The sequence below is a fragment of the Balaenoptera ricei genome, chromosome 16 (assembly GCF_028023285.1).
Source record: "Balaenoptera ricei isolate mBalRic1 chromosome 16, mBalRic1.hap2, whole genome shotgun sequence".
Classification (NCBI taxonomy): Eukaryota; Metazoa; Chordata; class Mammalia; order Artiodactyla; family Balaenopteridae; genus Balaenoptera; species Balaenoptera ricei.
In genome coordinates, this window is record NC_082654.1 from 735,777 (window position 1) to 758,656 (window position 22,880).

Below are 22,880 nucleotides of genomic sequence, written 5' to 3' on the forward strand. Positions count from 1 at the left end.
ACGCGTGTCCGCAGCACGACAGGCAGGGGGAAGTGCGTGAGGAGGCTCGGGGCGTCCGCGGGGACAAAGGTGCCCCCCGTGCGGCTGGAGGAGGGGTGGGGGGTCAGCACAGGGGCCCCGGGCGTGAGCCGCGCCTCGGAGGAGAGGTCAGGGTCCCGGGCTTTACCCGACGGCGGTGGGAGGTGGCCAAGGGCCCAAAGCTGGGCCCGACTGGGTGGGCGTGTGACCGGCCCTGGGCGGGCTCCAGGCCGGGGGTGGACAGAGGGGCAGGGGTCGGGAAGGAGGCAGGGAGGGCGGCAGCCTCAGGCGTGTGGCGAGTCCAGGCCCAGACGCCGCGGATGTGCAAGGCGAGGGAGGCCGGCGGGTGACGAGGGCTTCCGGGGAGGACAGGAACGCAGGGCGGGGACGGGCTGGCAGAGTCTGCTGGACATCTGCAGAGCCCCCGTCCGCTTAGGCGTGAGCCCTCTTCTGCGCGCCTGGCACGGAGCTAGGGGCCCTCCCGCACGGAGGCACGGAGCCCCCAGCCGGGCCGGTGCGAGTGCTCGGAGGGGCCGGAGGCACACGCGAGACAGAGGCATCGTCCACAGCTGGAAACTCAAGACCCAGCAGGTGACCAGGCCACTCAGGGGCGCCCAGAGCACAAGCGCTGAGCTGGGGGCGGAGGGGGACCAGGGAGCTGACCCATGAGGGGTGTGGTCCCGGCGGGGACGCTTCGGAGGCAGGCCCTGAAGTCCAAGCGCCATCCCTGGCCTTTGGGATAAAGACGTCCCTGAGGGGTGACGATGGTCTTGGTGGCAAGCAGGCAAGGTGGGGTGAACCGGGAGCTGAAAATGGGGACAATGGTACAGACAGCCCCTTACCAGGGTGGGAAGAGCAGAAAGGCCCCCAGGAGGCGGGAGGGGGGAGGCACAGGTGCACACCTGGGCGTGCGGTGAGGCTGCCACAGGTGTCCCGACCGCCCTCAGGCGCTGATACAACACAGGCGTCGGATAAATGCGTCAAAAGCAGGCCCAACTGATGCACAAGAAGTAAAGGGCGCCGCAGGTGCAGGCCGCCCTAGGCTATCCCGCTGCAGGGACGGCGCTCGCCGGGTGGTCTGAACTGCAGGCGTCCGTTCACACATATCAATACTTCCCTCTGCACACACACACCCACACACGTGCATTCGCGGCCACGGAGATGCCCCCACAAATTCGCATGGTGGTTTTCCAAAGGCAGCCCAGGCCTCTGTGGGCCGGCCCTGAACCAGGGGTTCCGCACCCAAAGCCCCTAGCCCTCTGCCTCCCACCGGGGAGGACCCCAGTGCTGAGGGCCACACTGGCCGGCACAGGCAGCGAGGCAGGTGGCCGCAGCCCAGCCGGCGGCAGGACGCGCCCCCAGGAAGGGCCCAGTGGAGAAGTGAGGGGAGGGTGAGGGTTTGGAAGCCGACCCACAGGCTGTGACGGCACCGGGAACCATGGTCCTGGGAAAGCGGGGGCGTTGGGAGGGGCCGGGGGCCAGCGCCAGCCCAGAGCAGCTGCCGGGGGACCAGCCACACGTCGGATGCCAGAACTCACCGCGGTGCCGTTGTCGTCCCGGAAAACCTCCTGGTTGAAGTAGTCAAAGAGCTTCTTCTCCAGCTGGAGCATCACCTGCCAGGGAAGGGCCGTCAGAGCAGGGGGGCCCCACCCCTCCCGCCCGCCGCGGGGCCCCAGGGCGCGGCGCCCACCGCACCTGCAGGGCCTCACCTTCCGGTCGTTGTCCGACTCTCGGAAAATCAGCTTCACGACTTCGTTGGTGTCGGCGGCCCGGACGGTCTGCATCGTGGCCTTGGTGCAGAGAGTCTGGGAAAGACACGGAAGGAGCTCAGTCCCCGGAGACATGCCAGCCCGCTGCCCGCCTCCACCCCTCCCCGACCTCGGCTCAGGGGCTCGCACCTCCCGTGGAGGGGCCCGCGGCTCCAGACACGGCGGGGCCGCACACCTGGCCGGCTGCCCCGAGGACTGGGGACCCAGGAAGCCTGCGGGGGTTCCGCAGGGAACAGTGTGAGCAGCGGTCCTCCGCAGCCACAGCGGGAGGGACGGTGAACGGGGGCAGCACGGGGGACACAGAGGCCACGCCGGGGGCCCTGCGCAGGGGCGCCCACCAGCCACGGCGGGGCAGACGGGAGGGCACAGGCGGCAGGCCGACTGCAACAGGCTGAAAACTCTATTAAATCCAGGCTCCTTTAGAAAAGCCTTCCTGTCCCAAGCTGGGTGTGGGGCGAGGAAAGGCAGCAGGACGGGGGCTACACAGGGTCGCTCCCCACAGTCAGCACGGGGCTGGAGGCTGGCGCAGGGGCCGCGAGGCCTGGCGCAGTTAGGGGCTCCGCAGGGCCGCGCTGACCACGCCAACACCGCAGAGACGAAGTACGGCTCTAAACGGGCCGGGAGACGCCCAGGTGCACAGCAAGTGCCGGCGAGGACGCGCGGAGGCCGGGGCCGCGCACGCCTCCCTTCGGGAAAGTCCATCCACGCGGAGTCCAGAGAGGGCAGAGCAGGGGCCGCGGGGGCCGGGCCGGTGGGGTGACAAGGTCACAGCTGGATTTCAGTTTGTGTGTAAGTTACACCTTGATGGGGCTGTTTTTAAAAAAGCACTAGGTGATTTTTATTTAAAAAAATAAAGACCACCGCAACCCAACTAACGTTGATTTAAAAAAAAAACCTCTTCGTCTAAGGAGCCCTCGTGAGGTCACTTCACGGCGGAGCCGCGGGGCTCAGAGGCCGCGGGGCTCAGAAGCTCAAAGCAGCCAGCGTTGGGGGGGGACCCTCCCGCAACAGGCCCGAGGGCCCCGCGCAGCCCAGACGCCGATCCCCCTTGGGCCGCGCGCTCCAGGACAGGCATTGACATTCAGAGCACAGACAGCTAATCAGGTCAAGCCCCCCACGGTGGCTTCTGGACTCATGTGTCACAAATCAGTCTGGCCGCCTTCAAACGGCCGGATTAGAACAAGCGCCTGGACCATCCGGCCAGCGCGGCCACCCTGCCCAGCCCCCGGCGAGGAGGTCGCCCCATCCAGATGCTAATGCGCTTAAGTGGCTTAAGCGCAGTGAATGGGGAGGGCTCGGCAGGCAGACGGCATTGTAGCCTCTCGGAGGCGATTCAGGAAATTCATGGTCTTCTCCCAAAGGCATCTGCTGGAAACTTTTTAAAAAAATTGCTTTATCTCGCCACTTCAGACGGGCTCCCAAAGGATAAACATCTGGCCAGCCCAGCCCTTGGAGGGGCCTCCGCGTGCCTCGGGCCTCTCTCCCACACCCGCCAGGAGCCACCTCATTCACCCGCCTCCCGGGCCTTTCAATCCGCAGTCGTGACCACTCATGCAGAAAACCCCGGGCCAGGGCCTTTCCGGCTCGCCTACTTACAGGAAGGCATTTTCCTCTTTTGAAAGGAGAAAAAAATTTCCCAAATGTTATTCTTAAAGAGCCGTCTAAGATTTATTTCACTATCAGCGGTGGCACGAAGGGCACAGGAGAGGCGGCCCAGCACTGTCTTACTGGCACCCGGAGCCCCTGGTTTTTCACTTGGAGTTTAGGGGCACGGGCTGCTGGGGTGGTGCCCGCGGGACCCGGCGCCGGTGTCAGCCCAGAAGTGCAGTGTGCAGCGTTTTCTGCGAGTCCCGCAGTTTTACAGCCACTGGATCCGCACAAACCCCTGGGGCTCAGGGCGCCGTGCAGCTGGCCCCGCTCCTCCCAGAGCTGCCTGCCCCATTGCCCCCATCCCGCCGTCACAAATGCTCCCCACCAGGGTCCAAATTCTATGCAGGCAGAGCCCCTTGGGTCCCCAGAGGCAAGCCCATGAGTGGCGCCTTACAGAACCCACTTCGCTCTCTGCCAGACTGGGGCGCGGGGGTGCGGACAGCCAGCCCCGTACCCGAGGACAGGCCCTGGGATCAGCCAGGAGCTGCTCAGGAACACTCCGAGTCTGAGAAGCCTGACCTGGGGGACACGGCGGGTTTCAGAGTCTGGGTCACGACGCGCCTTCTGGAAAGTTTGGGCGGTAAGTTTCCGTCTGTGGAGGTCAGAGGCACAGCGGTCGTTTTCTCATTGTGATTGCTAAGCTTCTAAATGGTAAAAAAAAGCTGTAAGGCTCTCTTCTGTGCATCTACTTCGAGAGGTAGTAGGTATTTAAAAAAAGCATCTCAGTTTGTGTTTACTGATGGCTCGCCAGGCTTCAGACCCAGTTATTGTGATTCCAGAGACCCGGCTTCTGTCTGGACCCAGCACGCTCGGCCCAGAGGAAGGGGATCCCCCATGAGCCCCATCTGACACGCACCCCAAGTTTCCAAAGGACCCAGCGTAGGCCGGGCCGGCGGGCACCTGTGGTCGGCGTCCAGGACGTGCAGCGTATACAGGGGGGCACGCCTGGGGTTGGGTGTCGCGGTAACTAGAGAGACGGTGAGCGTGTAACAGAGTTAATGGAGCCGGGTTCCAGGTGGAGGGCCCTGGGGGGGCAAAGGCCGGGTGGCAGCGTGAGAGGTGGAGACAGGGCCTGAGGGGCGCTGGGGGCAGGCAGGGAACGGCCGGCGGGCCGCGCGGTGTGGAGGAGAGCTGAGGGGACGCAGCCTGTCTTACAGAGCTCCTGGGCGGCCAGGACAGAAATTCGGGGCGTGCCCCGTCGTCACAGGCCTGCCCAGCGGCCCAGCGGGTTTGTTCTCTCCTCAGAGGCAAAATGGGAATCAGAACACACTTCCATTCTACTTTTTTTCTCCACCTGAGAAAACATAGGGAGCGATGAAAGTATTGGAAGCATATTTTGAATGAACACGAATAGCTGGTCTTGCTTCTGTCTGCAAAGCCCGGTGTGGGCTGGGGACCGCGTCTGGGTTTCTCTCCACCAGAGTCGGGAGTCCCGACAGGTGAGCGTGCAGGGGTCTCTGAGGGACCCCGAAGAAGCCCACCGGCCCACAGCCCGAGTGTGGGCCCTGCCCTGCGGGTTCTAGACCCCGCAGAGGGCGCAGGCGCGGGCAGGGGTCAGCAGACGCTGGGGCTCGCCCCCCAGGGTGCTCCCTGCCGGCCTGGGACGCGGCGCCGTCCCCCCGTGCCCCGCAGGACGCTCGGGCCTGCAGACGAGGTTCTGGGCTCAGGGGGACGCCTCCTGCCCCAGCGACACCTCGTTCCCGAGTTATCCTGGTGGCGGTTTACGAGTCTGACACAGACTGGGTGTTGGTGGAGGCACGGACTCCCTTCCTGCAGCCGGCGCCCCACGTTCGCAGCGACGGGCCTCACGCCCTGGCCTCTGGGAGGCTCCGAGGAGCACCTGGGTCCCCGGGACGGCTGGGCACAGCCAGGTGACCAGGAGTCCAAGCTGCGGAGCCCGGGGGGCGGCGGGGGACGTGCGTGCAGATTCGGCCCCGCGGCCTCCTGACCTCTGCTGCTCTGGTTCCCCACACACCCCTGCGCCCGGGGAAGGGGCCTCGTCAGGGCCTGAGCCCAGAAGGGGCGAGCGGGGTCGCTGTCCGGCGCCCGCCACTCGTGGGGCTGCACAGAGGGTGGGGCAGGCTTAATCCTGATGTCGGGCAGCGAGGGAAACCAGTCTGGCCGGACGCCTGAGGCTGTTTCAGGTGCAGGCAGTGACCGACCCCGTGCATCTCTCCCCCGAGCCCTCTCTGCCTTCTTCCCCTCCACGTGGGGAGCAAGGAGGTTTAAACAAAATCAAAACGAACCACCAAGCCAGTCCGGCACCCAGATTTAGACGCTACCAGCAGATACTGGAAATATTCCAGTTCATTCTGAGCAAGAGGGCTGCACTCCTCTTTTTGTTCAAACACAGACCCCCTGAAGGATGTAACGCGTAGCCCCCATCTCTGCCTGGGTCCCCCAGGAGAGGCTCACACCACGGAACGGGCCCCCAGAAACAGGGACCAGCGGGACCAAGGGCGTCCAGCCCCCTGGAGGTCCAGCATTCTCTCGGCGGTGCCCACCTGCCGGTGACAAAGACGCTTCCAGTCAAGGGCGTGGGTGGCAAGCCGGCACCTACACGGGGTCCTCCGTCCCCTGCTCAGACCTTGGGGGCTGGATTAACTCTTTTTTCCATCAAATGGAAAATACAACAGCCTTAAAATGAAAAATAACCAAAAGAGCGGCTTCCTGAAGTTGTGAAGCCCCCAGCCCCGCAGGGTCCACCTGGTCCCCGTGGTGGCATCCCGCCGCCTGGGGCCTGGCCCCCAGTGTCTCTGTTTGGACGTGGGCCCTCGGGAAGGACAGCCAGCAGCCTCCAATGTGAGGCCCGCTGCACACTGCGTCCCACCAGACTGGACACAGCTTCTGCGCCGCTGGGGTTCTTCCCGAGTGAGGACGGACGGGAACTCCACCTGCCCCATCACAGAGCCACGTGTTCCCGAAAACACAGGGAGCTGGTAGCGCCCTCCCTCCCCCTCCCCTGACCATGTCAGGGACCCAGCTCGGCCGTCCGCGCCGGGGCAGTGGGTCACCGCTGGGGAGGGTGAGCTAGCCGCCCTGTTTTAGCTTTGGACGAGGCTCCTTCTGGCCCCATGAAAGAGGAATGAGCCGGTCTGGACGGAAGCGCTGGTTCTGCAGCGAAGGGCCGGGCCGGCCTGCTCGACACCGTTACTGTGCGGAGGGGCCGGGGGGAGGGCGGGAGGCTGGCGGGTGGGCTCCGAGCCCGGCCCTTGGCGTGCGACCCCGCTCCGGACCTTTCATCCCCTGACAACTTCACGCAGGAAAACACGCGGACCCGCTGATAGCATGAAATCGGAAACAAAGCCGGGGCACAAAGAGGCCGACTGGCCGTGGCCGCCAGTTCTCTCTTCGGCCACAAACGTGCTCGTAGGACCGACCCCCGAGAAGCTGAGAGGAAAAGCACATAAAAGAAACACGTCCTCAGGGGCTCTAAACACAGCCCGGACGTGGCGTGCCCCTGGGGGAGGACGCTCGGCGGGGCCGCCGGCCTGGCCGCTGGCACCTTGGGGGTGTCGCGGGGGAGCCCTGACCCCGCCCGGCCCCTCGGGGACCCTCACCCACTGAAATCCGTGCCCTCGTCTCCGGCAAAACGTCACAAGGACAGGGACCCTGACCTGGAGGCCCCGCGCGAAGGGTGGGTGCTCTGGGCTGCGTTTCAGACGCGCGGAGCGAGGCCACAAAGGCCCAGACCTCAGACGGGGGTGGGGCGCCGGGGCTCCGCTGCCGCCTTCCGCAGGACGGAGCGCGCTGGTGTGGGGAGCCCGGCCTCCACTCGCCACGGCCCGGGGACGGGCGGGGCGCACACAGGGCCGCCTCGGCGGCCCCGAGCTCTGGCCACTCCCGTGGGACTCGGCTCTGGGTCCACCTGCTGGACGCAGAAGCGGGAACAGAGCAGGTGCTTCATCAGCTGTGTCTGCAGCCCCGGTGCCGGCACCTCCCGGGAGCAGGGGCCGGAGACCCGCCCGCCCACCTGCACCCACGCACGGCCGGCCTTGAACCCGGCTTCCCGCGGGCCCGTGCGCTCAGCTCCTCGTCCTCTGCGCAGAGGGGGTCCGCACTCCGGGAACGGAGGCCGTCGGGGAGCTGGAACAGTGTCAGCTCCTGGTGCAAGCAAGCCGCAGCCACAAGCAGCTTCTCCTTCCTGCGGGGGCGGCCATCTCCTCCCCAGGCACTCGGACACCCTCGCCGTCTCTGTGCTGTGTGTCCAGCAGGAACCAGGCCGAGGCCAGCAATTTGCACCCGAGGAGCTCGGCATGGAGCTGCCGCCCCAGCTGGGCTGCAGGGCCCTGAGTCCTTGGGCCCCCCCCCCCCAATATCACGGAGATGTCAGAGAAACCGGGCCTCGGCATCCACGCCCTTCACTGAAAACCAGCCAACAAAGGGCGTCAGGGAGAAATTCACCCCGTCCCATGGTTGCTCTCGTCATCCTGTTACTTTTGGTTAAATTCTAGCCATAAAAATGTCTAAAAATAAACAGGTGTACAAATAAACGTTCCGTCTGCATCCTCCTGCAGCACAGACCACAGAAAGAGAAGGATTTCTAAACGACGGTGTGCAAAGGAAGACCTGAGTTCTTTACATAGGTTTTCTTTAGAACAAGTTAATGGAAAATCATTACCTTTTACATTTAGATTGTTTTCAAATGACTGGAAAACAGCTCCCACTCTAGAGGATAAACGTGGCCTTTTCTGCGATGACTCTCCCCGTGACACTGGACCTTAACCCGGGTCTGCCTCCTGCTGTGCTGCGTCCCCTTAACCCCACACCTGCCTGAGCTCTGGAAGGAGAACGGGGTCTCCAGGACCCACGGTGCCGCGGCCCCGACCCGGGCTGCCCAGATCCACCTCTTGGAATCGAGGGGTTAAAGGCTGCCTCTGGCACCTCACTCACAAGTCAGCGTGTGGGAGGTCTGGGTCCAACGCTGGGTCACTGTGAGGTGGGTACGGAGAATCAGCCAGCCAGCCCTGTGCCCTGGACGCCCACCCACCCGCCAGGAACAGGAGAGAAGCACCATCCGTCCCAGGGATGGGCCAGTCCTCGGTCACCAGCGTCTACAGACGTCATTTCAGTCCTAAAGGCGTCCAGGGAGCAGAGAAGAAGGGGCGCCGAGTGAGTCAGCAGCTTCAGAACCTGCCTTGGTCACAGGTAACTCATGGCTCCGCAGGAAAGCGCTCAGAAAAAGTCTCCACGAACCCTCTGACCATCCCCATCGGGGCAGACACGTGCCACGGCCTGAAAAGTAGGCGCTGGGCAGACAGACAGACATGCGTCTCGGAGCCGCCCATACCGCCTGTGGCCAAGTGAGCAGGTCCCAGGGTACACGCTGCCGTGGGAGCCCCCGGGGGACAGCCGGGGCCACTCAGCCTGCGACAGGAACAGTGCACGGACATGTGGCCCAACGAGCTCCAGCCAGACCTTCAGCCTCCTTCCCTGACACGTGCACACACCCACCCTCGGCGCACACACATGCCCATGCACGCATGGTGTGCACAACACACTTGCACACACACACACATCTTCTGGAGAGCAAGAGCCCTGGCTTGCCTGGCCCGCGTGCAGCTCCAGGGCCCCTCCTGTGGCGGCCAGGCCGGCCCGAGGCCCAGGAGGTCACCGTGCTCTAGGGGGAGGTCTGCGGCCAGGTGCCGGGCCGTGACTGCTGTCCCTGGGTGGCGGGGGGCGGGGGGAGCTCGTGTGGTTAAGACGAGGCCACTGGGCAGCGTCTTGCCTCTCAGCTGCACCAAGTGGGGCCCAGAGCAGGCGCCCGCGAGAACGATGAAAAAACCCACACCCTGCGGCCTCGGCCGCAGGAGGGGCTGGCAGGGACCCTGCCCTCGGGGGAGCTCATCAGAGTGCTAACTTCCTCGGTTTTCAGGGTCCGAGTGGCCTGCCTGACACAGAGAAGGTCCATCCTGGGTGCGCGCCGAGGACCTGAGGCCGAGCAGGGGCGGAGGTCGCGTCGAGCTTTCACCGCGAAGCACCGTGGGGTGGTCGTCCTGCATCGGGCGGGAGCGACCCTAAACAGCCCCCATTCCGTTTACTCTGACTTCCCCAAGGAAGACCCTTCTGGAGAACCGCAGCTTTTCAGAGGTTTTCCTGGCAAACCCCGGCCCCCGGGAGGAGGGACATCCTCGGTGGCCGAGAGCACACGGACTCTGAGGGCCTGAAGGTGCGGACGTCGCCGGGCGGGCGCGGGAGGGCGCGGGAGGGCCGCAGGCCGCTGGCCGGGGTCCGTGAGAGGCGCTGTTGTGAGGCCGTGTCAGCGTCAGAGGCGCCTTCGTCCTTTTTGTTCTGTATCATCAGCTGTTCACGAGAACAACAACTGCCATAAAGACCCTTTCATCTCCTCCCCAAGACGCCCCGCCAGCTCCCTACCCGCTGACGCAGGGGCGACAGCGCCCGCCCGCGGCCGGCTGGGCAAACCAGGGGAGCTCGACTGATTTTTCTAGAAGGAAGCAGCGCGGGCTCTTTCTAGGCTCGTGTCCAGCAGGACCGGACTGCCGCTCGGGGGGTCGCCCTGCCCGCAGGGGAAACGGCCGGGGGACCTGCCACGCTCCTGGTTTGGCCTCTTGAGAGCGTCCCCGGCCTTCCACAGACACACCAGGGCTCAGACCTGCCGGGCAGTGGGGCACAAGGGGCAGGGGGAGAGCAGGACCCCTTGTCACCTCCTTCTGGAACCGAGCAGGACGCTCCGGGGCCTTCCCGGGACAGACCCCCTGCCCCTGTCCCCTGCCTGCCTCTGTTTGCAGAAAAACTTTAGCCTCCTAGGCCTTCCCTGAGTTCCAAAGAATAAATTTAGTCAGAGAAGTGAGAAAATGCAGAAACAGGCTGGGGGCAGTTCACGGGGCCTTCCGAAGGGCCGGCACAGGTAACGACCAGGTGCGATGCCCCCTCCTGGCTGAGTGGGAACCCACCCTCGCCAGGTCGCATGTGCAGCCAGAGGGCAGGAGGCTGGGTGGCAGAAACGCCCGTGGTCTGGGGCAGGGGCTCAGGCCACCGGGCCGCCTGCCTAGTCTCCCTGGCCGGCGCTGGGATGCGGGGCGGGCTCTGCAGCGCCCCCTGGTCCTCTTCCAAGGCGGGCGCGGTTAGTGCTGGGACTCCGGCTGTTGGGCCACCGCCTGGGCACCCACCCCTGCCCCCCGCCCCGCCCCGCGAACGTGAGCGCAGGGACGGCTGCTACCTCCTAGAAGCCAGGGTCCTCACAGGCCCCGCTGGCACCTGAACCTGTACCTGTCAGCAACCGGCAACCGGTTTTTAAAAACAGCCGCCAGCCTCCAAAAACGCATCCATCACCACGGCTGCCAGCGGTGACGGACGGCAGGTGGGCGCGGCTGGGCCACGCGGAGATGGGAGCGCCTGGCACTGCTGTCACTCTTTGTCACTGGCCAGCTGAGCGCCCAGCTGCCAGTTGCCACCGCGCAAGGCATGAAACATACTCTCTGAGCAATCCCGCCGGCGGGGCTGAGCGGGAGGCTGCATCGTTAATTAGTTCGGGACGCACAGCCCATTAGACGGCACATGATCATCGTGTTTAATTTGTCTGTTTTAATTATGGCTTAAGAGGTGCCAAGTTTGATCACAGGATCATCTTTTCAGTTCTGCTCTGCAGCATGTTTGTATTAATTTGCATCTGAAACGAGAAGCTCTAATTCCGGGGGTGGGAGGGGCGGCCGTTCACTTTGCACAAAGCACTTCTTTCCGACACTGGTGCCAGCAAGATGCCCGCGACCCCTTGCTGCAAAGGACCGGCGGGTCTCCAACTTGCCCCGGAGCCCCTGGCCGACTTGTCCTTCCAGAAGCCCCTGCCCGCTGCAGCCCAGGGTGAGCAGTCGCGGCCTCTTTCTCCCTGCTGGTCAGGACGCTCGTGTTTCCGGAAGGACCTGACTCCCCTCTGGGAGCTTCCAGGAGCTTGGCGGGGTGAGCTCCAGAGGCAGGGCGTCCCTGGGCATCCCAGGGGCCCAGGGCTGGGGAGGGCGTACATGCCGCTCTAGTGGGGGACCAGCAACCAACACCAAAGCCCAGCCAAGCCGGCTTCTCGTTGGGCCGGCACAACTTTGATGACCTCAGCTTTCCTCTTCAAGGGGGTCACCTGCCACCTCCAGACAAGACGACGCCGGCAGACGGAGGTCCCGCATCCCCATCCCTGCGTCTCCTCGGACCTTCTGACCCGCACGACTGCAGTGCTGTCTGGCGCGCTCGTGGTCACCTTGGGTGCTACGCTGACCTTGGGCAATCTGGAAACCGTTTGTGGGGTGACCCACGAGCTGAGGACACCGGCCTCCCCAGGAACACGGGTCGGGGCCAGCATGGCCTCTCCCACCCCAGGACCCGGTCCGTAGGCACGAAACGCCGGTGTCTCTAGAGGGTCACCGCTGAGGGCAGCCGCGCACCCGGGGAAGGGACAGTTCCAGGCCTGGGCCCCGGCTCAAGCCTTGGTGCGCCTCGCTCTGACCGGTGCTCTTTCCTGGGCCGTGTTGTCTGGAAGGAAAGGGCAGGTGGCTGCACCTCCTGGGCACAGTCCTTGGCGGGGGTGGGCGGAGGATGAGCTGCCTGCCTCCCAGCCCCCTCCCCCTCTTCCCGGTGCCCCAGTGCCCGCCTGGAGGCCGCCTGCCACCCGCAGTGATGCCCCCGAGCGCTGCCTGAGGACCTGCAGGACCCTGTGGCCCCAGCCAGGCCTTGCCAACCGGGCGGCCCTTCCCCACATGTGCCCCGCTGACCCCTGGCTGTGCAAGTCCCAAGAAGCGGCCGCCTTCGCCTCCGTACAAGGCTCTCCTGTAACAGGCAAAGCCCCTGAAGAGGTGCCCCGGAGCCACGGACACCCGGGCGGCCTTGTTCTCACGCTGCTCCGCACATTCTGGGAGCTGGGACGGCTGGTAGGCCTCGAGACGCCATCCACTCGGTCTGACAGCCTTTCGGGAAAATTGGAGACCTTTTCTCTGGTGTCCACAGAGTTTCCCTAAGTTGTTTCTACAGTTAGAAACCCTTTCAAAAAGCCATGCCCGCCGGCAGACTGTGATGTTCCAAGAGGTGCTTCCATGGTGTTTTAAAATTCAAGACCTTAACAGGTAGCTTAATGAATGCTACTGAAATTAATCTTCAATAAAAGAAACTTGGTCTTTTTCAGTTAAACTCTTAGATCTAGCTTTGCCCACAAGGATGTTTTCTGAGTTAGCATCGATCTCTCCAGTGGTGGGAGAGGAAACGGGGCTCTGGCAGGAAGGGGGCTGCAGAGCGTCCCCAAGTTCACGTCCACCCAGACCTCAGCCCACGACTGTTTTGTCAACTAGGGCCTTGGCAGATGTGATTGGTCAACGTTCTCGGCCGAGCTCACCCTGGATTCAGGGTGGCCCAAGTCCAGCGACTGTCCTCACAAGGAAAGCGAGGCAGGGAGGAGCCACGTGAGGACGGGGCAGAGGCTGCGGTGACGCGGCCACAGCCCAGCGACGCCTGGGCCCCCAGAGCCGAGGAGGCAGGAGGGAGCCCCCCCGACCTCAGACTTCTGCCTCGAGACCGGTGTCCCAGCCGCCCGGTCTGTCCCGGAACACTGGCGCAGGCGGGGACACGAAACACAGCACAGGAAGGTGCCACCAGGCACAAGCTGTGTCTTCCGTGGGAACTTCAGAACATACCAAGTTCATTATAATTTTCTTGATCAGCTGGACACGTCTGGGGCCAAAGGTGACGTGGCAACCCGGAGGGGACACGCGGGCGCAAGGGTGGGGTCCGGGTGTCACGCGCCACGCTCTCTGCCTACGATTCCCCCGTTGGATCCCTGCTTCTCCGCCAGGGCGCTCAGCCTCGGGACCACCTGGCAGCTTCCTGCACAGCCTGGACGTTTCGTGAACAGCTGATGACTGCATTGATGGGGCGTGAGGAGGAGACGGTCCTTACTTCCTAGGGCTAAAGTCTTCATTTGACCAAACGGTCCTAAAAACTCGCTATACCAAAAACCGTACTCCACGTGTTGGGAATAAAAATCATTTCCCATTGGTTTGCTTTACTTACATAATAAACTGTGCGCAGAGATGTAAGTTTTCATCAACTGAACAGCCATTTATCCACAGAATAGACGGACCGTATGGTTTGAAGAACCACGTGCACAAGAAAACCCTCCAAAAATTAATGCACGAATCTTAGACACATCTGTTTATTCATCGAGCAAATAATTCAATTAAACACTACTGATTCCTCCCTCCTTTGAAAGTGCCAAATTCACAGCCCTGGACAACGGGGCGCTGGGTTTCTCACGTGTGCGGTGCACAGCCAGGGCAAACACTCCCTGGCAGCAGCGGGGCAGGGGCAGTGTCCAGCGAGCTGTCGAGGGCGAGCCCAGAGCTCGGGGGTGCGGGGGCGTCCTGGTGGCATTCAGGTCCACTTAGATGCGCTGCCACACTCCGGGCGGCTCCCAGAAGAGGCTGCGAGGAGGCTGAACGGAGCCCCTGGGTGAAGCCGCCGATTCCGCGAGGGAGACTCCGTGTGCCCGGAGGACGAGGGTCTCCTGGAGCCGCCCCGCTCCGCCAAGCCCGACGCCTACAACCAGGCCCGCTGGGAAGAGCGGCTGCTCAAAACGACCACGTCCGGTTGGGGTGCAGTGGGACCTCCTCGGGCCCGAGACCGTCCTGGCCACGCCCCCTCACCGGAACCCGCTCTCCCGAGCACGCGTGGGGCGGGGCGGGCGGGGCGGAGGGCCCCTGCTTCCTGCCCCCCTGTGGTGGGCGGCCCGCCTGGGTCAGCCCTTGCGTGCCCAGGACCTGTCCCTGCCGTGGGTCCCTCTGGCCTCTCAGCACCACTGACATGGGGTCCCCAGTACAGTCCAAGGGGCTTCCGATTAAGGCACATGGAAATGCCTAGCCTAGAGCGGACGGATGATTGTTTAGGAAATGACCTCCTGGGGGAAGGGGCCACACAAATGCATAACGTCTGTGACTCTTACCAGCAGCGGAACTGCTGCTCTGCACCTGACCTCACACACAGCCGCCCACAGAGGGAAGGCTCAGACACCCCGCACCCCACACCTTCCCAGGTGTGCTCACCAGCTGCCCAGACAGCGGGACACCAAGGCCGGGGGCAGGTCCAGGGGCGGCCAGGCCGAGGGAAGCCGAGGGCCGGGGAGGCCAAGGCGGGGTCCGCAGGGGCCCAGGAGGGGAAGCTTGTGCACATAGTTCCGCTTCCCTGAAAAATCAGCTGTTTGTGAGAACTGCCTACAAAAACAGCATTTCACGTAGTTCCTTATTTAAGTCAATTAGTTGGAAAAGCACTCAAGAACGAAGACCCCCTGTACTTTCCTGAAGGAAGAGGAACTTATTAAAACCTGGGCAGCCCACCAAATACCGAGGCTTTTGGCCTGGCACCTTCAGGCTGTTGGTCCTTGGAGACGCTTGGGGCCCCGGGTGGCCTTCAGAACAATGCGCCCACTCTCGGGGGTCTCACTGTGGATCCACAGACCAGGCAGCCCCTCAGCACTCGGGGGCGAGCCCTCTCCCTCCTCCGCGGTCTGGTCCCCAAAGCTCTGCTGCTCGGGGGACGACCTCGGGCTGTTCCTGACCAGGAAGTGAGCGCTTGCGTCCCTGCTCGGGCTCTGCCCCCTCTCACTCACGGTCAAGGACGTGCGGCCGCGGGTCCTGTACCAGCAGCCCCGACATCCTGATGGTACCGGGGCCGGGCTGCCAACTCTGGGAGGAAACACAGAAGGATAGAGCATCCCAGCCGTGGCAGCGCCTCCCCGGCCGAGTCCAGGGTCCATCATGACCCCGGCCAGCAGCGGCCACCTGTGCGGTCACCGTGTGGCAGGAATCCTTCCTCTAGGGGACGGGACGGGTCCCTGAGGTCAAGCCAAGATCTGAAGGTGGAGGGTCAGGAAAAAGGGCGCCGGGCAGAGAAGTCTGGGGAAGGGGAGGGGGTCACGTGATCAGCGGCAGCCACGCGTGTCACGACCGTGCGTACTCGGCGCAGCTCCGCTCACGCTCCCTCACGCCCGCTCACGCCCAGGGCCGTGTCCTCCCGCTTCCCACTCAGTAAGAACAGGAAACCACGACTCTGCGAGAGCCTCCCCGCCGGCCATGCGCCCAGCTCGGCGCCCCCCATGGAAACCGGAGCCCCGCACGCGCCACACATCCCGTGACAATTCCGCTCGCGTCCAGAGCCGCTGCCCTTTTTGTGGCATTTGTTCTGCTGGCAAAGAAAAGGCCACTTTGGAAACCTCCCGGACCTGTTCCCAATGCGCCGGCGGCTGGCGGCTCCCGTCCATCAGCTCCGGTCTGTCCAGGGCCCTTCACGCGGGGCCCTCGGGCGAGCAGAGGCCGTTCTGGCACAGCAGGCTCACTGGGCCCAAGTACCAGCCAGAAGCGACCTGCGCTCGGGGGCTCACCCCGGGAAAACCAGCGCGGCTAAAATTCCCAGAGGAGGCGCTGTTGGTGAGGGCGCCTGGCCTGCGGGCACCGGGCCGGGCTCCCGGCGCCCCTCACAGCATCACACGTGCACCGGCGGATTTCAACAGGCGGCGTCGCACCTGTGGCTCGAAGGCGCAGAACCCATGGGACCCTGGATCTAGGTTGCTGATTGAGCCAAACTCAAAATGAGGGGGAAAAAAGTCAGCAGAACCAAATGCAGGATTTTATGGTCCTCAGTGGAATTCATTTGTCTATTTGAAAACACTCCGAGTGGTCGAAAGCCCCCTCCCCACACTCAGGCACCTCTCGCTGCTCAGTTTTAAGAGAGAATCTTCTGCTGAGAAGGGAGGATTACTTGTACCTGAGACGCCAAAGGAAGATGACAAGAGGGGACCACCGGGGTCTCCCCCTGCTGTTTGCACCATCACTGCACACGCACGCCTTGTGTGCCCCGCTCTGGACAGGCCTGGGCTGGACCCTGCACGCTGTGGTCTCCCTCCTGCACCCGGGCCTGGGTGGACCCGCTCACCTTGGGCGGCTGGCGGGCCCCCCTTTGCTGCGGCCTGGGGCACTGCCATCAGAACTGCAGCCCCAGGAGAGCGGGGCAGGCGCGGCAGCGGGGCTCACGGCCCCGGACCGTCTGGGAGAAGCCAGCCCCACGCAGAGGAGACCACGCTCCAGGCCACGTGGCGGGACCTGGTGGGGCCGACGAGCTGGCCTTCCGACCCGGGCGCCTCGCGGCTGGTGCCCATCCAGGATCCCCCTGCACCTGCTACTCAGGGGAGCGTCACCCAGGGGCCTGAGGGCGCCCAGGAGATTCCCACAGCTGGGAGGAACCGGCGCGTACGGCTGACCAGGGGCTGCCTTCTCACGGGCAGCTTCCTCCTCTTTCCTCTCCCGACGGTCAACAGCAGAACCTCCAGGCTCAGCACGTGTGCCAACAGCTGGCGACCCACCGCTACCCAACTACTCGTTCTGAGGGGTTCCCATAACAGCCCCCTTTTGACAGTAAAACGTTCTCCATTAGGAGTTTCTGCCTTAAATAGAACCAGTGAGCAGGACGGTGGGAACGCGCCCGTCGAGGACCACGGGCTTCCGCTGTTTTCCCAACACGACCGAACACGCGTGAGGCTCCCAGCGTGGCCTACCTCCACCACGGACTTGGAATCCAGCCGGAAGTTGAAATCGCCAAAGACAAAGTAGGACGCTTTCTCGAATCGCTGGTCAATGATTCTGGGAGGAGAGAAGGAGAGGGGGTTACTGAGGCACCACGCCCGCCACGCCTGGCCTCTCCCCAGGCTCCCCACCACGCACTTCCTACCGCCTCCTGCTGAAGGAGACTTGCACCCCAGTGACCGTGATCAACACGCGTTCCCCAGACGGCGCCCAGCTTGCCAGCACTGAGGTGTGCGCCAGTGCGGTCCCATCCGCTGGGCCGGGGCCGTGAAAACCACGTTTGGCGGGAAACGACAGCCTGCGCCAGGGAAGGAAAAGGGCCACGCCACACGCCAGACACGGGAGAGCCGCCAGGAGCGGGTGACCCACATGAGCCCAGGACGCCTCCGTGTGGCCCGTGGACGGTTCCTCCCATCGGTGGTGGACACCTGACCTCATTCTCAGTGTTGTAGCTTATCCCCATGTGGATGTTTGGAAGCTACAAAGTAAGAGCGACTATGTCTTTTTTTTTAAGCTAGGTATTGCCTTGCTCAAAAAACCTTTTCCACGTATTTTAAATCAATCACAATTTATTTCGTAGAGATTTTTCAGCTGAGAAACACACACGGCAAACGTGACAGTGATATGTCGGCGCCCCCCCGCCCGGCCCCGTACAGACCTCTCTTTCCCCGGTAAGAGGCCAGGACACCACCCAACCCCGATCCTCCACTCACTCACTTCCCGCCCCCTCCCCGCCCTTGGTGGCAGCAGGGTCCCGGCTGCACTGGCCTCAAGGGCAAAGGAAGCAAGCGCGGGTCACTTCCAACTCAAAGCAGAATGCGAACCATGGCTAACAAGACAACCCGCGGAGCAGACGTGTGGTCTGGGCAGAAGGGAAGGGAGGTTCGGTGACCCAGGTCCCCAGTTCCGCTGCCCGTTGGTGGCTGCACTGACACCCCCGCTGGGACGGAGCAGCAGGGCCCGCGGGCACAGGGTGGGGCGCCGTCCCCAAGGCCCACGTGCTGCGATGGACTCTGAGAAAATAAATATTAAAGGCGGGCAAAGCCAGGGAGCACCCCTCACCCAGATCAGCTCAGAAGTTTCTGGCCGGCACCGAGACACCCGGGTGCCGCTGGCCCTGCCCTGTCCGGCCCCCAGTGCGGAGCGAGCAGGCGTGGCCCCAACCCCGGGGAGCGGCCTTCCCAGCCTGATCCATTAGCCTGAGAAAGGAAAGGTGACTGACAGCGACGACATCACCGCTGTTTCACGACGGTGGCCGCTGGGCTGGAGGGACAGTCCCGTCCGCACCCCCGGGGACGGCGAGCTGGTCGCTCCTGGCTCGCGCCTGGCCTGCTTTCCTGTCTGGTTCCTCGCCTCCGGCTTTTCCAGCTCCAAGAGTTTCCCTGTAAAGCGTGACGGCGATGCTGCCTGCGCTCACGGTACTCGTCACGCGCGAGCCTTGACTTTCACGCAGGAAACACGCCCACGTCCCCCCCACTGCTGGCCCTTCCCCCCCCCCCCCCCCAAGGCTGATTCCCGACAAGTCCTTCTCTCGTCTTCCTGGCAGAGTCTGTAGGGCAGCCTTTAATCCATCTGGAATTACGTGTGAAGAAGGGATCTTAGTTTATCGATTTCCCCAACAGTCGACTGACCCAAACCCTTTATTAAACATTCAATCCTCTTCCCCTTGAGTTTGTACAGAACCGGAGTCCCTAGATTACATGGGTCTTTTTGAGACTCTCCTTTTCTGAAGATCTTTTATCCATTCCTGTATGCTTTTAAATCATAGGACTTCTTATGGGGAAGCCCTGCTTGTTGAAATTCTTCTAGGAATTGTCTCAGCTGTTTTCATATTTTCTTGCACGTTAATTGCTGTATCATGTAGCTAAATTCCACAAAAAGTCTTGTTTTCCTGTTTAGTTGGATTGATTCTCACACATGTGAATTTGAAGACAAAGGACGTATTTTAACAGACTGTCATTAACAGTGCAGATAACCAGCAATGTCACTTGTTGTGTTAAAGTTAAATCTTCCTGTGGAGGAGACGTCGCGCAGGGATGAAAACACAGGGAGGCCGGCGGGTCGGCCCCGGGGTTGCAGTGCATCCAGGAACGGCTGTGTACCCCACCCCGTCCCACCCGCCTGGCACCCGCCTGGCGCCTGCCTGGCACCTGCGGGTGAGGGGAGGAACCCGCCCCCACCGACTGTCTGTCAGCAGGAGGCTATCCGAGCCATCTTGAAGAACGTTAATCTTTTTCTGCCCTTAAACAACTTTAGAAGAAGAAAATACCTCAGAGAACCTGCACAGGTTCCTGGAAAGGTCGACAGGGTGTCCTGCCACCAGGACATCGGGGCACGGACTCCGTGGTTGCCCATCTTCTGGGAGGGGGACCCGGTGCACAAGCCCCACCAGGAAAGGAGAAGCAGCAACGTCCCTCCCGGCCCCGCTCCCAGGACCAGTGAGCAGATGAGAGAGACACAACCATTGGGGTTCCGCCACACTGTTCTTTAAAAAACCCCCAAACGGAACTATTCACTGCAGGCCTGCTGAGTGACTGCTGGCTGTGTGCAGAGGCCAGAGACAACTGCGGCCCCGGGGCCTGTCCCTGGGGGTGGGCGCGGGGGCTGCCCCCCGTGCCCTCACCCTCCAGCCTCACGGCTCTGCGACCCCACGTCACCCGCTCTGCGCCCAGCAGCCACATAGCCCCAGCGCGAGGACCGCTGGTCCCTGCAGCTCCCCGAGGACTGTGGGCCCCAGCCCTCCCGGAGGCCCTCGGGGGCACCTCCCGGCCTCAGCCCCCGCCCCCCGCGCCAGCGGCCCAGCCAGGCTGCCTCCAAACAGGGGCCTGGGGGGTGCCCGTCGGGGTGTCCCCGGGGCAGGGGGCTGGGGAGCAAGCTGGCACCGCGCCTGGGACCCCGCGAGGTCTGGGCTCAGCGGTCACACGGCACCTCCTCACCGCCGCCTCTCGGACCTCAGGCCACTCAAGGGGACTTCTCTTTTCTTTCGTTCTTTTTATTTATTCTTTAAGAAAAACTAAACCAAAGCAAAGCTTCGACTTGATTTGCTGAACGAAGGAGGGCGAGCTGTCACGCTTCCTGGGCAGAAACACTTTAAATTTCCACTTTAAACCTACACATTTTATCCTGATGGTGTATCAGCTTCTGTTTATTAAGAAGCCCAGAGCACAACGTCCTCGAGAAAAGTCAGTGTGGCCAGTGGAGAAACCTCTGCATTCACAGGCGAACCGGCTGCTCTCTCGCGGCTTCTTACACTTAACGTGGTGTCGGGTCACACGCAACACCTGAGCAAGAAGACGGGGACACGGCTCAGACGTGAGGCCAGAGCGCTCACAGCGCTCCTCGATCCTGAACTGTTTCTCGAGCCAGAGCATTTGCCTTAAATATTGGCTTGGAAAGCCAGGCTCCAGCCCTGCGGCAGGAAAGGCTGGAGCTCCACGTTTCCTGGGGTCGAAGCCTTGGAAGGTGCCTGAAGGCGCTGGAGGTCACGGCCATGCTAGCTCTCCTGCTCCAGGGGGCCACGAGGGATCCGCGGGGGAGGCGGCCAGGGGCCCAGGAGCCGAGGGACGCACAGGAGGTCCGGCCCGGGCCTGGGCCCCAGTCCCCACGTGGGCGGTTTCCTGGGAGGCGTGTGGAGGCAGGCGGGTGTCGGACGATCTGGGTGAAGCACGAGCCCGGCTGACCGTCCTCGCCGTTGACGGACGGGCGGGAAACGAGGGACCAGGGAGCAGTGCAGACAGCCGACACTGCACCGGGGAAGCAAAAGACTATTTGGCTAATTAAATGGCAGAATCCATTTAGAGGTAATTTCCTTTTTAAAGGACAACAAATTTCAGATTTAATATGGGACTAAATCAACTTTAAAGAGCTCTGGGGGTTCGGAGGGAGAGAACGCTGCATCTGGTGGCCTTCCTGGAACCCGGCCCCCGCGGCCTCTTTCTGGTGATGGACGGGGTGGCCCGCGGTGACTGGTGACGTGATTTCATCAGCTTGTCTCGGATCTTGTAATTCTATCATTAAAATCCTAAACTTTATCATCTTTCCGTGCCCTGCTCCTTTTGATGTAATGGCCTGAGCCCATTAATAACATCGCCGTCCGAGGCGAGATGGAAGGGCTGTCACGGGGAAGCAGTCGCCCGAGTGCCAGACCGCGGCCCGCAGCCCTCACTTTTAATTTCAACATAGTGCCATTTGGGCCAGCAGGAAAAAAGCGTTGTTTTAAAATTAATTACCTTGTCAGTAGCTATTATGATTAAAAAGTAAGCCCACATCGATACCATGTGCCTAATTCAGAAAGAGAATTACAAGAAGGGCCATAAAAATCAATGCTTTAGGCCCTGAAAACGGAGCCTCTTTCTGTTTTGACGGGCGATTTCATGACGCAAGGAACCTTGCTGTGCCGAAGTGTCCACACCCGCTCAGGCTGCCCGTGAAGAAGGAAGGCGCCAAGGACGCCTCGCGGCTTGAAGAGCCTGATGGCAGAGGCGACAGCCCTGAAGGGGCCACAGATCGAATACCTGAGGTCACACGTTTCTACCAGGGGCGGCTCGGGCCTTGGACAGGACGCCCGGCGGCGGGGCAGACAAGGGGCCGTCGGGCCTGCCCACCAGGCTGCACTCCAGGATCCTTCCTTTGTTATTTTTAGCTACTGAACGTGGTGGAAACCGACCTCAGGTTTCGTCTCAGATCTGGGAGAGGCCGTGTGCTCAGGTCAAACAAGTTGAAATAGCGAAGCATGGACGGCAGGAGGTTCCTACGACTGGCCGCCGACTTCAGGGTCTTCGGAGTTTCCCTTAGTCTTAAAGCATCGGATTGAAGGATTTATCACACGTGCATCTAAGCCGCCTTCTACAGACCGACCTTCCTGGAAGCTATTCTCAGGACTGCACGCTTCACTCTGCCCCGCGTGCTGGCCTCAGGCTTGAGCCAGTGGGGCTGGCAGCCCCGGGGGACAGTCCCCTATTGTGACAGCTGCAGGCACGAGGGAGCCTGTGGGGAGGTGGGCTGTCCCAGACGCACCAGAGGCAGAGACAGAGGAGGAGGAAGGACACATCTGGGGGACAGAACCTGAGCCAAGTCCCAGCGACGCGTGCGCCCCGCCAGCCGGCACCACGCGCTCCTCCAGCCCGGCGTCTCCCAGGCCTGGCGCCCCAGCGACCTGGGAGGTCACCCACACCTCCTGCAGCAGCAGGCACCCTGGGGCTGGGCCGAGGGCTCGCCAGCACGGGTGACACACGAACCCTCAGCCACCTGCGTGGGGTGGAGCACAGTGGGGCCACACCCTCAAGCAGCAGAACATGCGGAGCACCGGGGCAGCCGCTGTGGCTGGTTACAAAACCCACCCTTTCCCGTAAGCTTCCAGGGACCGCGCCCCGTTCTGAAATGCCCCTCTGGTCTCAGCTGGCTGGTGGCCGGAGCTCGGCTCTTGGAATGAGGCCATGAGGCCCGGCGGGCGCTGGACTGTCCCTGAAGTCTTACGTTGAAGCCCAGCCCCTTGAGACAGTACTGGAGACGGAGCTCTAAGGAGATGATCAAGGTCAAATGGGGCCGTGAGGGTGGGCCCTGATCCGATGGGACAGGTGTCCTTGTAAGAAGAGGCACCAGGGCTTCTTCTGCCACCTGAGAACACAGCAAGAAGGCAGCCAGCGGCGTCCAGCAGGAAGGGGCCTCTCCAGAGCCGGACCACGCTGGCCCCTGACCCCAGACCTGTTGCCTCCAGAGCTGAGGGCAACGAAGTGCATCGTGGCCCCGGGCTCTCCAGTAATCTGCACGGTTGCTCCGGCTCCAGCCTGGGCCTGAGTTTCCTGTCTGGGCACGGAGATGTCCTCCAGCCCACGAGGCTGCCTCTGTCGGGGGGGCCAGGTCACAGGAGGGGTTCAGG

General features: G+C 62.7%; 1 protein-coding gene across 6 annotated transcripts in view; it reads right to left on the reverse strand.

Moving 5' to 3' along the window:
• The window catches only part of INPP5A (inositol polyphosphate-5-phosphatase A), a 181,076-nt gene that overhangs the window by 19,306 nt on the left and 138,890 nt on the right, over positions 1-22,880 (reverse strand). For all 6 annotated transcript variants that reach the window (XM_059899965.1, XM_059899968.1, XM_059899963.1 and 3 more), the window contains 3 exons: positions 16,975-17,059; positions 1,728-1,823; positions 1,557-1,631 (listed from right to left, as the gene is read on the reverse strand). In XM_059899965.1, the coding sequence (XP_059755948.1) occupies positions 1,557-1,631; positions 1,728-1,823; positions 16,975-17,059 (256 nt within the window). The remainder of the gene's footprint in view (positions 1-1,556; positions 1,632-1,727; positions 1,824-16,974; positions 17,060-22,880) is intronic.